The 15,186-nt window shown below is 42.0% G+C and overlaps 1 protein-coding gene across 6 annotated transcripts in view; it reads left to right on the forward strand.

The window, feature by feature from the left end:
• Nucleotides 1-15,186, forward strand: part of kazna (kazrin, periplakin interacting protein a) — a 175,285-nt gene that overhangs the window by 49,411 nt on the left and 110,688 nt on the right. For all 6 annotated transcript variants that reach the window (XM_031844837.1, XM_031844832.1, XM_031844835.1 and 3 more), the window contains exon 3: nucleotides 14,717-14,903. In XM_031844837.1, coding sequence (XP_031700697.1) covers nucleotides 14,717-14,903 — 187 coding nt within the window. The remainder of the gene's footprint in view (nucleotides 1-14,716; nucleotides 14,904-15,186) is intronic.

The raw sequence follows: 15,186 nt of genomic DNA on the forward strand, positions 1-15,186 counted from the left end.
CATCCAACACCTATACGAGTGTTTATTGCTATGGATATGCAACTGTGCTTCAGCCTCGCTGTCATGTTCATATACGTACTGTATGTGCAAATATCTTGTTCACAATCGCTCTCATACACACACGTAAAGCGTCCCTGTAATCCTGTACTTCTTCTTTACTCTCTGTGTTCGGGTCATCAGAGTTCTCTGTATATTTTTGCTGACTCTGTCTGGACACGCTTGGGCGTCTTTCAATTTAGCTCCTTCTGATAACTCGGCCTCCTCCAATAGATAAATATTAAATTGGAACAAATTACTCCCACTTTCTCAGCAGGCAATCATGTCCTCTTCCCCTGAGGCCTTAAGCAACAGCTAAACAAGCGCTGCTGCTATCTGTAATTAGGAATAGAAAAAACAAAGCACACGCCAACGCATTTGACCTGCTGGATGAACGCCCTTTGCATTATCGATAGGAACCCTCCGGCTGCCTCCCCTGGATAACTGGATAGACCCGCTCTGTATATTCACAGGGGGGGGGGGGAGGGGAGTCACAAATTGCTAAATGCACCACATTTCGTCCTCTGAATCTGCATTTATGAATTTTCCACAATAATGTGGAGGATAGGATTTCAGATGGGCTTTTTAAATTAAAGATAGATGTGCTTTTACTTCGTCTACATAAGTGTCTCCTACATATATACTGAAATAATCTTCTTGCAAATCCTTTTCATGTTTGTTTTTAGCACTGATTCTAGGTTCCAGAGAAGGTTGTAATCCTGTAAGCCGGTTTTGAGTGTGTAACATTATTAGTATAACATGATTTGGATGGCAAAAGACGACGCAAGTTTGATTGGGTGTCGCTCCCGGGGGAACACTTTTGGATGAAGGTAATATTGTGTAGCATCTGACTATCTGGCACAAGTTATTAGATGGTTTTGTGTGATAGGAACATGCCGTGCTCAAAGCTGCTGCAGATGGCTAATTTTTATCTGTGTAGCAGCAGCAAAACCTCAGCGTGGAGCAGTGAGGGCAGTATCCTGAAGCAAGTACGCAGTTTGCTTTATCACTGTTGTTAAATCAACCTTTTAGAATATTGATTTACTCATCCGTCTTCCAGCCTACCTATTTATCTGGCGTGGTATTGGTCTGTTTATTTCTTTTCCTGAATTCTTATCAAACCAACTTTCTATGTTTTTGTCTATTATATATTGATGATACATCTCTGTATACAATCATTGTACAGTTTGTATGTGGGTGTATGTTTGTATACTGAATACACACACACACACACACACCACTGTTGTAGTAATCAGTCACAAGGTTAGATAATGTGCAGTGGGACTCAACCCCAACTGATATGCAGTACAGTATGCACGCCCCTGTTTGGAAGCTGTCTGGTCTGAGGACAGTTTGGGTGGATGTGGCTGTCATGCTACTGCTTACACATTGTGTCTGTGGAATTATAGCGAAGAGAAAAGCCACAGAATGACACATGGCACATTTTTTAACTCACGGTCTTACTTCAACAAGTCATGTGTAGATGAGTGACGTTAGGCTTACAATAATGAAACGCATGCAGGATTTGATGGTGTGCTAGGGCCGGCCATGGAAACCGAAAGAAAAGGAAACGGCACGCATTCATGGTACTGCAAATAGCATTTGTTAGAATTAGGGGAAGGATTAAAAGGAAACCAGTGTTGACTGTAAATAGGAGGCTGAACGTAAAACTAAATGGATGATTCACTGTGATAGGAGAACACCACGACACGTCCTGTTCCACACTGCCATCACCAATGTCAGTGGGTGCCACATGATGAAACACTCCAACAGGTCATTCTGGATGGAATTGACCACCAAACTAAATGAGTCCTTGTTTAGTTTGGAGGATTTGTCCTGTTTGGGCATTGGACATAAACATGGGTTGTTATAACTAATGACCCATGCTCGCATCTTTTTCTAGAGAAGGCAGTCTCTCGTTGGCACATCTGCAATGCAGTTGCAAATTTGACTCCCAATTCCTCTATGCCTGTGTATGCATTTGAAAATTAATATCATGAAATCTTTTTCTAGACTGAGTGTAATTTCGTAGCAGGAAAAGTCCACAGTGGGAGTGCTCACCTGGAGAGAACTGATAAATGTTTCGCAGCATTGCAGAATCTGTCCTCAGACATTTAGCTGCGGCGTGACTCTCTGTGAAGACCTCGCCGTCTATTATCAAATACGGGTGAGCTTGGTTTGCATATGGATATTAACGGCTTGCAATATTTCAATTCCAGACACTATATGAGAAATTTAGTGAGCTGGTGAATTGTGCAGGAAAATGATTGACATTTTTCAATTAATACAGCCAGATGAATTTAATATGTTCTGTGCATTAATTAACTGAAGGGAGTGGAAATGACCCGAGCTACGGTAGCATTAGCATGATCTATGCATGGGTCTGCTGGGGTCGATTACCCAGCTACAAGCAGGAGAGTGAAAGAATGCAGTCGTTTGTGATTGATGTCAATTCACATTAATTCTGATGTGAAGGTCTGATAACTTCACTATCAGGCTGAGCTCTCCTGTCAAATTAAAAGAAGGTCAGACTTTCTGTGTCTGAATCCCTCAGTGTTTGCAGTGCGGTGGCTCTGTCTGAAAAGGTCAGCTGATCACAGTATGTAAACAGCGGTGTTATAATGAAAGAGGCTGCATCTCTTTGATGCATCACACAAAGCAGTGTGCTATGTGGTCGTTACTGTTCAGAAAGTATGACACTTTGTTTGGGATTAATTGACCCTCGCTGCTTTGCTGATTTATTCATGTTTTAATCCCAACAAAGGCATTTTCCTACATAATGTTGAGCTTAATCAAACTCCTAATACTCACTTAAACAAAGCATGCTAAGCTGTCTCATACAGCAAAGCAAAGGTAGAAACCCATCAGATTGACAGATGATGCGATTTGACCCAAACATAGATTGAAATATATTCGGATCAATACTGACAAAGGAGACGGTTAAGTGTCCTGACTGACAGTTATACTGTTGACATAAACGTTATTTATGAATTCTGCGTTTCCCTTATCATTCACCTTGAACTATGAGATTCTGCCTCCGCACTATAAATGATGCCCACAATTTTTCTCACAAGTTTTGACAGAAAAGACAGAGAATGACAAACCGCTCTGATGTCAGCATGTGTGTCACTGTCATGAAATATTCATTATGTTTTCCGAGGGTGTGCATTCAGTTTAGAATAAGAATAGCTTGAATATTGCAGCAGCACACCCATTGATCTGGGCTGTGAGTGTTGTTGAATATTGATCACTCGCTAACTTGACTGAGCCATGTCGAGTACACTTCCCAGTCTTTTCTTCTGTCTTTTTGGAAAGCCTGAAATGTGTCACACACATAATTGCTTCTTCCTTATTCAAGTTTATTTCCCGCTGTCAACATTTACAAGGAGGAAATCATTTCTTAAATATGAGTTTCACTGTGTTTCTCTACCATGTACTGTCTTAACTCCGTGTTTGCCCGTGGACACGCTCCTATTGACACGGATAGGATTTCAGCACTGTTCCTTTTACTCGTTCTCTCTCTCCCCTCAGTTAATTACACTGTAGCTACCTTTGATTTCGTCTTTCCTCATTGGGATGCTCCCGCGAGTTACCTTCTATCTGCTTTTGACACAAGTTGTAAATAACAGTGAGAGAGGCCATAAATCATGTTCATTCTTCCTCCAGACCTCTCATGCAGATTAATCACTCCTATGCCTTTGAGGTCCACCTGTGAGTCTTGTCCCACTGATATGAATTCAGTAGACTTGTGGGAACTATGCACAGTAGCAACCTTGTGTATGGAGGATGTGTTGAGGCATGGCATAAAACCTTTTTAAAATGAGCAAAATATTGCATTATCATTAAGGAAATAGAATTACTGATTGTCAAATTTCATTGTTTTTTAAATGCATATATAATTAGTCAATTAATGATTACGTTGTATCTATCAGTGTATTAATCAGTAATAAAAAAAGGTCTGGGGGCATACGCCAGACAGTGAAGACTCGACTGTTATCATAAACTCAATCTAAAGCACATAAGGCATATCAATACGAATAATTTGTAAAAAATACTTTTTCTAGTTCTGAACTTGGGCTAGAGGTTGTTTTAATCTGCAAGGAGAGGGGCGGAGCCTCTGAACCGAAGTGTCCTTATTGTCAGACACGGAAGCCCGGTAGATGAGGAGGCGAGCAAAAACAAATCAATCAAATATCGCCACAGATTAACTTCCATGACATGATCCTCAGATGCTGCAGTTTTCGGGTGTCACCAAGGTCCTCAGCTTTTTTTAAAAATGTATCTTTTGACTCTTGTGACATTGAAGGAGAGCCACATGCAGACACAAACACTCGCATACACACAGCAGGCGAGCTGAATGACTGACATGTAAATATTTACCTCACCTCGCGCCTCTACTTACTTTACTTCTTTAAGACTCCACTTTTCCAATCATAATTGACTTCACAGCGGCGCTCGCCGTGCTCACTGAGTCCAATATTTGAATACACAGCTAGCAAGCTAATCCCAACCATGCAGAACTCTGGACTGGACTGTTAACAGCTGCAAGTCATCCTCAAACACTAGTGCTTCGTCTCCCTATTGGCAAAACTCAGATTAGTCTCTGCGAGAAAAAAATGCATTATCACACTTTTGAGCTTATCTTTCACTACCTTCATTTGTTGTCCAAACCCAGCTGAGTGCTGGAGGATGTTGGGCCATGCGCTGCTCTATCAGCTCGGGGCCAAACAGCGATGACCTTTTTATCTGCCAACGCATAGACGGGAGTAATTACTTTTAGATTTGAGCAGGATACATTTGTAAGTAACCTTTTTTTATAGGGAGAGCTGGCAAAACAAAACATGTATATTAATCTGTTTGCCACCATTTGCTCAATGCAGTCTTTCAACTTCAGTGCAGCATTTACACGCCGAATATTTGAGTGCGTGGAGTCATACGGCATATGGCTGTTATTGTGTCGTATAGATCAGTCGTGTTCAGTTACCAGTATAATGAAGAGTTGGCTTTAAATATACATGTGTAAAAGTATGATTCTTGTAATAACCAAGTGTACAATGTTGGTGTCTACACTATGGAGCAGAAACTTTAGGAACGCTAACTCTCCCATACAACAAAGCATAAACACTTCACCTCCTACCACACAGGTGCTGATTTTGGCTTTTCCTTCTCGGCTCTGGCTGTAATCACGAAGCACCCATAGGTTTCCACATCCCATTGTTCCCATAATCAGCAATAAGGCTCTCGGTAAGCACTCAATGCTAATTTCATACTGGCGGTAATGAGTTAATTTGCAAAGATCTGCATATTTTGAGTAGAAGTACAACGAATGGGAAAGCTGATTCCCCATGGTGTTCTAGAAGCTGCTCTCCTCATTCCTAAAATTGATTCTCGTTTCTTCTCCGTAACCATAATGACAATGGGAGTCAACTTAATTCTGCTGCAAATTAATCAAGTATAAACATCATTTGGTATTGATATAATTTGCATTAATTTCCAAAATGAAGTTTGGTGTGCTCCACTAGATCAACTCATTGGCACTGAGCTGAATCCAGATATGAATACCAGTTCTTCTCATTAATTAGACTGTGGCGGCCCGCCAAATGTCTTATTTTGTCCCACCACAGTTTCATAATGACTCAAAATGATTGAACACTTCTCCACTGGTGGACTGGCTGGCTCTCTCTCCGGGTGCAGTTCCTCTGTAGCGGTGCGCAGCAACCGCCTCTAGTTTGGTCTGCAGTGATTCCAGCAACCCACCTGGCCTGCCTTGAAACACGGACCCCATCTGGTGTACCATGCTTTGTGAATTTGAGTGTGAATGTTTTGCGTGTTATCGCCATTCATATTTAATTATTCAACCAATTTGTTCATGATTAAATGATTTACTTGTGTACAGTGTTAAAATACTCTGCTATAAGCAAAAGTCATGCATTTAAAAAGGTACTGAAGTGAGAGTACAAAAATATACTTGTAGAATATATAATGTAATATATTTACGGTAGGCTTGTATCATTGGATTGTAATTATTGATGCATTAATGTGTTTCTCACTTTAAAGCTCCAGTTGGTAAAGGTGGAGCTAATTTTAACTACTTTTTTATACTTAAAAAGGTTTAAAATTCTGTGAAACAATCCGGCTGTAGCCTATATGTTGTTTCTAAAATCCAACTCCAGTCATGCATCTCCATTTGCTCATTGGACTGTTAACAATGAGCAGCGCAAGGAAGAGGAAGTCTTGGCCTGTATATGTGCTGGCTACATAGGAACCCCCCAGAGGCTTATCCAACGCCAGACCGATGGGTTCCAAGATTGGGTGATGACAAATGACCAGATTGTAAAAACTCCTAACAAAGCAAAGTTATTGACCTCAGCACTCCGTATGTTACACCGTGTCACGAGTCATCTCATGGAGTAACAGTAACGCACGCAGAGCTGAGACCGCAGATGGTATAAAAGACTGGGTCCCGTCTGAGGCCCATCAGCTGATTAACAGCAGTACCAAAGACGCATGACCTTAGGAGAAAAATAATGTAGGGGGCGCTGTCACTCCAGAAAAATTATAAATGCAAAGGATAATTAAATTTGTGATCAACAATGAACTTTGAAATGTGCTGCTGTATATTTGGGTGGCTCCAAACGGCATATTAAAAATACATTTCTGTAGTATAACGCCTCTTCCCCTCATATTGTTACGAATAAAGGTAACTAAATCTATTTTTGGTGTTTTTTCAGTTCCATTTTTGTTGTTGAAGTGTTGTCATCCATGTGCTGTGCCTTTTTGAAGGAAAGTGGTTTTGAAATGATGCATCAAGCTGGCCAGCATCAACCCCCCCTACAGCACCTAAACAGAGCTTCTCTCAATCCTCGTCACAGAGATGACGGCTGCTGAATACTGAGCAGAGGAGACGGGAGCTGCCCCTCAACCTGAGACGCACAATTACTCTCTCGCTCTCTCTCTGTCTCACACACAAAGACAGAGATACATGCATACACACGCAATTAACTACTCTAAGTGAAACCGCACACACCTACGCAGGGATTTTAGCTGCTAGAACACTAACGGCGTCAGATGTGCAACCACACTCTCTCCCTTTCAGCAGGAAAAATGGACCATCTGCGAGCTCTTCAGGCCACCAGCCAATGACATTGTTTAGGACTAATTTTAACAGCAGTCGTGAACTGCATTTTAAATCTTTGTTCAGCCGTCTCCAGCATTTGGTCTTTGAAAAGCCTTTTTTTTTTTTGTTTGTGTTGTTTTGCAAACATCTGTGTGTGGATATGAAAAGAGCCGCTGTAGTAGAACTAAGCCTCACTAATTTCTCAGCTACTGTGTAAGCTTAACTACAGTCATCTTTGAACATATTTACATATTTACTCACCATCAGCCTAATGAGATTTTATTCTGATGCTGTATTTTATGAGGTTGAATATTGAGTTGGTTGAATGTTCTGTATATATAAGTATAATTGTCTTACTCCTCTAATATATTGATATTTTTTGGCTGAAGTGAAACGTTCATGTTTCTGTAGCTTGTTGTATTCTTACCCGCGCTGCTGCTTTAAGGATTCAGCTTTAAAACACGGCGTTCTTGATTTACCAGGTATAAGCTACCGGGGCGCCGCCCTGCTCCATGTAGTTTTTATGAATACTCTTTACCTTGTGTATTTAATTGGAAGCTCTTTTGATCGATGATGTCGCTCAACCAGATTCAGACATCAAAGCATTTTTTTTCTATTTTGCCTATAAACTTGTGTGAGATCTTTGTTCCTTGCTTGTCTCACTCAAAAGGGAGGTGTATCTTAATTCCCATCAAAGCCCGCAAACCTGTTCCGTGTCTGAGATTAGCCTTTAGCCTTCACCACAGAGCCAGGGTTCATTTGGCAGTATGGCGTGCCCAAAAAATGTTTGCCATCGCTGTCTGGATCTGCCTCACGCTGACAGGGCAATGTGAAAGCGGGAGGATGCGAGCGGGAGCTTAGTGTGAATGGAACAAGAGATTAGAGAAATTGGGAGAGTCGGGATGAGGATACAGGACAGGCTATTCCAACAACACACTTGCCCCCCCCCCCCTAAACTCCACACCCTTGTAAGACGGAATGGAAAACTTATCAGTGTGTGTCAACAAACACTGGGAGCATGTTTGCTGCCCGACATGAGTTGCTCATCTCAGTGAGGTGATTATGATTACAGACTTTGGGATAGAAAAATAATGATGGATCAGGGAAAGGAAAATAATAAAGCAGTTTTTACTGAGATATTAAGACTTTAAAGTCAGTTTTAGCAGCTGAATCGTATTGATTTCCGATAGCTGGTCCCATCTTGGATCAAGCTCAGAGGCTAACACATTTACTATCAAAATCTCTCATCTCCTCTGACTTTTACTTTACCATCAAAGAGTACTGTACAAGACAAATAAAGCTTTGGGTGGTAAAAATGACTAACTTTGCATCAGCTGTACATAATTCATGTAAATTGCATAACTACTTTGACTAAAAAAGCTAATTAGATTGAGTCAGTGATTCAGAATCAACTCCTTGATTCAGAGATGACTCATAAAATGTGAATTAAACACAGCATATCATCTTACAAGGTAATAGGCCAACAGTTGCATATTTTCACATCCAGCAGATCCACAGTAGCATTCATTTGGAGTTGTCCAATATTCGCTCTCCTTTTAGCTTGGTGCTTGTCTCCAACTCCTGTGAGAAACATCTGGCTGTTAAGCTGCTAAACGCTCCATGTTCACCAACTATTGCCTAACTTTGTTTATCTTCAGAGATAAGGAACTAAAGTATGTCCCTCACTAGCACTTGGAGTATTCATCAGGGTTTGGTTTGTGTCAAAATGGTGACCTGTTACTTGCACAACTGTCTGTAGAGTCCCCTGGGGTCGGGCAGACAGTTGCCGCTGCACAGAGCCGTCTCTCTCTTATTCTCCAGCTGCAGTATTATCCATTTTCAGACAGTTCAAACGGTGAAGGAAGGGGAGGGTTGAGAATAAACAGATTAGTTCAGTGAGCATAATTCTGTGTTTTTACAAGATTTGTGTCTCTTTTGTCTCGGATTGACAGTTACTTGTCTGCTCCCTCTTTGCAAATATGATCCTTTATGCATGACTGAGATGCACTTTTTTATGGAAAACTGCTTTTAAGAAACTTACGCCAGAGAGTGCGTTATCTGGGTTATCTGTCTCGTCTACGAGTAAAGCCAGTGGATACAAACTCCTTATCAAAGTTGGTCTCCTCTTCATTACCAGACTAGCTCAAGTGTTCACTTAATTTGCCCCCCCCAGTTACCTTTTTTTAACCCCAAAACAAACTTTCTTTGTTATTAGAACTTTACACAATGTATACAATGAACCGTAGACGTATATTAACGTTAAATCCAGTAAAGCCGTTTTGTAAACTACAAAAAATGAAAGCAGATCCACAACATCATAACCCAGCGAGAGCAAATCTAAAAGCTGTGGTAAACGTTTCCCTGGAGATACTGGGTTGTTTGGTTATAGTAGTGACTCATACAGAGAAGAGCACAATAGTTTCGGATTATTCTGATTCTGTCACGCAGGATCTGTTGCCCAAATGAGAGCTCTCTATTTGTGGAAGGAGCCTGAGGGCATGGTTTCTTTTCTTTTTGGTGCTACCCACAAGTGACAAGATGTTAGACTTCCTGCACAACAGTGGGCACAAATGACACCGACCTGATGCGTTACGGGAACATCTCTATCAGTAGCTCTTTCTATTGTCTCTTTTCCTCGATGTCTCCCGATATTTCTCCACCTGCCATCACAGTGTGTGTTTATTTGTGTGCACTGTGTTCCCACTGTTTCTGCTGAGCCCCGCTCACTCCTAAGATAAGATAAGATCTTGATAAGAGATCTAGATAGCATTCAGCTACAAAAAAACAATTTCCTCACTCCTCTGGGGACATTAAACCATTTCCTTTTTGTCCGGAAAATGTAGAAAAACAAGCAACCCAAGAATGCACATGAGCATTACAGCACCTTTTCTACCTCATCGGCTGGCCTTTCCAGATGCTATCAATGAGCAGGTGATTTTGGTGCAGCCAAAAAGTTCTGCATTGCAGAGGCATCCTGTGAACCACTAAATACAGATTGTGGTGGAGTATCTTTTCATTGAAATGAGATTTTCTGCACAGCTACCCTGACTGCTGTAAGCAGAAACTACTATAAATACAAAACATTGTCCTTCCTAAAGTTAAAAAAACTGCTTTTCACTCTTGAAATAATATTAATATAATAACCCATATGAGTGATGCTTGTTAAATGTATTCTTCAAGATACGTTGATGACGAACACACAGACAAATACAGATTCCTATTTCTGCATGCTCCTCACGTAACAGTTTCCTGTGGGACCAGGCAATGATTCATTAATGAAGCTTATCTTAAGGGAAAAAACTAAATTACATCTCTTAGTCCACGGCTGTCTGTCAGAATCTTTTAGCAATTTTATGAGACGGCACAGAAGTAAACTTATGCAGACGCGGCACAATGTGAGCTTGAGTAAAACTCCTTTTTATGTAGATAACCTTACATATTAATGTTCTAGTTTGGTCATCATTTACACTGAGAGACTACTGGAACAAAAAAAGAAAAGAGCGAGATACATGTACTTCCTAAATTATACTACTAATCGCCACTGCAGTAAGATAACACAAGTGCTCTTTTTTTTTTTTTGAGAGACACCTCTTCAGTATTTTCATGGTGTGATAGTTTTTTGTACATAATGCTTTTACATGACAACACAAAAACCGCTTTAGATAAGCAGTTTGTAACAGTGACTTATGTATAGATTTTCTGTCGTGTTTTGTTTCCCACCACAGCTGGATTCTGTTTCTATTGTTGCCGGGCAACAGATACCATCCCAGTAAATACTCGAGTCTTGACTGTTATTGCTTGGCAACAAAAATTGCACCCCAGTAAGTAAAACATTAAATAAGCGAAGGCTTAAAATCTACTGTATACATACAGACCTCAGCGCTGCAACTTTTTGCATGCAGGCCTAAGATGAATGCGGTGACGTGGCTGCAAAAGGCCTGCTGCAATAAAGCACTGATCCCAATCCCCACTGTTATGTCTACATTCATATGCTAATCCACACCCCCAGCACAACCACTAATGACTGATCCTCAGTGTGCCAGTGGGTCCTAATGCACTCCGCTGACCAGCAGACACATTCAAGACCCCCAGAGACGTGAGTCACATTTACAACTCACGTCCACATGTTTGGAGCTTAACTCGCAATAAACCAGTAACCGATGAATGAACCATTTCTACGATTGTGTTTTTCATTGTTTAGCTGTTGTTCCTTATGGCTTTCTGCTCTTATTGGTATTTTTTTGTGTTTATACACACTCAGCATTATTACTGGCGTCTTCTCTTCAACACACTATACCTACAAATACAAAAAAACCACCTCCTGACATTAGTCTCATGTTTTACGACAAAGACCCACGTTTCAATGCCTTTGTTCATCATCTGTGACGCAAAAAACATCAGATCTGGTCCTCGTCTTAGTTCGTTTTTTAAAAAGTCTCTCCTGCCAGGCTGCTGACGGCGCTGTCAGCCGAAGAGTCAATCACACCGGACAGCAGCGGAGAAGGTTCTACCGTCGGCTGGTTCAGAAGTAGTTTAGCTGACTTCACTGCCAGTCATCAGTGGAGCTGAGAGCATCAGAGCCGCCAACAGACTCGAACCACGCTTCCCGGCCCCACGCTGTCTCACGCCTCATGCTGCTGTCTCTTTCCATTATCCCTCTCTTCCTCCGTCACTATTTTGAGAAGTTTGTAAAGTTTACAGCCTGCCATGCTGTTGCCCCTGCATTGCTCTTTATTCAATGACGCAACCAAAAAAAAAAAAAAAAAGTTTTGGGGGGCAGCCCTAGGTGAATGTGAATACCAACATACAGTGTGCAGGTTTACTGTCAGGATACATACTCATGAGCAAAGACTGAAAGGATGAGATAAGATATATAGATGGATAAAAACAAATCCACTTACACGCTGAGATAACACAGCATCTTAATTACCCAGAAGGGTCCAATAGACTTTTATGACACCTGGCAAGAGATGAATCCCATTAATGAACATCAAGTGACTTTGGGATTATTAGTCCCCTAGTGTGTGTGTGTGAATGAGTGTGCAGTATGCGTGTGTCTTTCCCTGCCCTCCCCTGTGACTAATGTATCATATGCAGCAGCAGGGTCATCTATAAATAACAACACGATGTTCATTCACTGAGCGGGAGGGGTGACTTGTGTCTGGGCAGATGGATGAACGGGGGGGAGGTGTGTGAGTGTGTATGTGTGTGTTTGTTGTTCCCCATCCTCTTGCTTACATACTGTAGCGGACGGTCAGTTAGGTTTTATTTGAGACCACAGTGTTCAATATTAAGCTCACACACGCTCTGAGTGCCTGAGGCAACGGCAACAGTGCGCAGCAGTTGCTCGCTGCCCTGTGCAGCGTGGTGGCAGATCTGTGCTCACCACATGCAGGATGGGTCGGGGTCTCGCTTCACATGATCCTGGGAAACAATAACAACACAGCTGTACTGCCGAGTGAGTGGGCATGCTTTGACAGCCAAATATCAGATCATAGCTGAGGTTGAGTTGGGGTGTTGGGTGGGAACTGGGGCAGTTCCCTCAGCCCCGGTGCTCAAAGACAACCATTCAGAGTAGTTAATTATAAGTGCTTATTTTTACAACCAACAATTAAGAGCCTACTGTCAAAACGTCTTTCCTGGATTGGATACTGAGAGCAGGAAAACAGACTTTTTTCTGCTCTAGCATTCAGTGATGTAGCAGTATTGTGTGTCCAGTTTGTCAACTAGGAGTCCTGGGTTCAAGCCACCTGCCCCGCCTAATGCCTCTTTCCACTAAATTGTTTGACTCAACACAACTCATGGTAATTGGTACTTTTGGTACAGCACATTTCAAAATAATTTCCCCCGACTGCCCTTTGTAAAAATCTGGGTCGAGTGAACAAAACAATTGATGTTACCGTGCAACCGTTTGTAAAGGATGTCCCATGTCGCACTAGTGCCGATTCTCTGACCAATCAGTGGGCTGTAGTGTTTTAACTCCACCTTTTATTGTCGGTTCAGCTCGCTTGGAACCTCGACTGACGTAGTACCAAAAAGGACCAGGTACCATCTACAACTTTTGTTAATGGAAACCAAAAAAGGACGGTTCCAAGCAAGTTGAGTTGAGTAGAGCCGTGCCATGTTCAGTGGAAATGTGGCATCGGTGTCCAGACAGTTAATCTCTACCAGCTCTACGGCTAATGGTGTGAAAATAATAATTAAAAACGATTATAATTGATATTGTTTTTGTTCTTAACTCCTATAACACAGAAAAAAACACAACCTATTATTTTGCACAAAAATCTCAGCACTCAAATGTGGTTAAGTGTGTTCTTGAGTGTGCATAGATTCTGTTCTCCCTGTGCTCTCAAATCCCCCTTTAAGGTTCAAAAATAAAAATAAATCTATATAGAAGTACCCCAAACCTTCTTAGTATAATGAGCCTCCTTTTGGTTTTGATCAATATAATCTGGGCTGCAACAAACCATTACTTTTACTATTTACAAATCTCATGATGGATTTTTTTGATAGTCGTTTAGTCCTTAACACAATTTCTCAGAGCCCATCTAAATCTATTAATACTGATATTTAATTACCAATTATAAAAAACCCATAAAGGCAGCAAATCCTCCCTTTTGAGAGGCTGGATCAAGCAGATGTTTGTCTTTGGTTTGTTCTTTGCGACTGATCAACTAACTAATCCCTTAACATTCTTGTGGTTACGGAAATCAAAATATAACGTCTTAATGGAATTTGTAAGACATAGAACATTCCATTGGTTTGCAGGAGAAAATGCCTCGCTGTGATACTGTGAAGACAGCTTTGTTTGCACAACGATTATTGTTGTTTTTTTCCTACAACTGCTTCTTTGTCAAACTAATGACTTCCTTCCCATTGTCAATGGGTTCATGGAGGGATGTGCATGCAGTGCAAACAGACAGAAAAAGAGGAAAGGCTGCAGTGTTTCACTGAAGTCAGTGTTCACAGGCTTAGCCAAATGTCTTGTGTGTCTGTTCAGTCAAACACACAATCCCTGAACCTCACAGCATTATCTCCTGAAGACAGCTGTGCTGAGGGACCTCTGACTTCCATGTGCTTATATGGTCTAGCTCACTCCTCCCCTCCCCCCGGCTTTCTCTGCAAATGGTACAGTCCATTTAAAAAGGTGCTTGTCATCTCTCAATGCTCTGTGTCCTTTCAACAGTCAGCTGCAGGGAGCACATTTCACAGGGGCAGTGCTGGCTCTCTAACACACACACACACACACACACACACATACACACACTCATGCTGTTACCGAACTCTCAGACACACACACACACAGGCATGCTGTCACACTGACACAATCACACCACACATACACCGCCTCCAAAGACACACATTTCCCCTGAGCTGGACGCCTCTCTTTAAGGGAAAGGACAAACTGCTTTGAGGATTTAACTTGGCTTTTCCTATAAAAAGGGAGCGAGAACAGACAGAAAAAGGAGAAAGAGGAAGGATTAATTTGAGGACACCTTCCTTCACAGGAGATGTAGAACTTGTCAGCATGACACCTTGTCTGGATTCCCCTCTCCTCCTCAGGCAAAAATCCTGAAAATGATGGATGACAACAAGCAGTTGGCTCAGCGCATCGATGGGGCCATTCAGTCCGCCAGCCAGGAGGTGACCAACCTGCGGTCAGAGCTGAGCGCCACCAGCCGCAGACTGGCCGAGCTGGGGGCAACCGACTCTGCCAGCATGCTGGAGACCCTGCAGCAAAACCACAACGGTAGGAAGAGTCGCTCGCAGAGTAGATCGAGACTGTGCGCTCTGATGCAGCTGTGTTTAGTCTTGCTCTGTGTGCACGTGTGTTTAGGCGCGTAACGGATGAAAGAGTGAGTTGCCTCTATCCATGGGACTAAGTGTGTGTTTGAAAGTTGGCGAGTGAGTTGAACAAAAGAGGTGAGAGGTTTCTGGTGGCTTGTGTCCACTCTTAGTTCTCCAACAAATCCTCTCTCATGTTGAATAATTAACCTCCTGAACCTTCAAGGAGGGGGGGGGGGGGGGGGGGG

The sequence above is a fragment of the Anarrhichthys ocellatus genome, unplaced genomic scaffold, assembly GCF_004355925.1.
Source record: "Anarrhichthys ocellatus isolate YVR2014 unplaced genomic scaffold, GSC_Weel_1.0 scaffold5, whole genome shotgun sequence".
In the NCBI taxonomy this organism is placed as follows: domain Eukaryota; kingdom Metazoa; phylum Chordata; class Actinopteri; order Perciformes; family Anarhichadidae; genus Anarrhichthys; species Anarrhichthys ocellatus.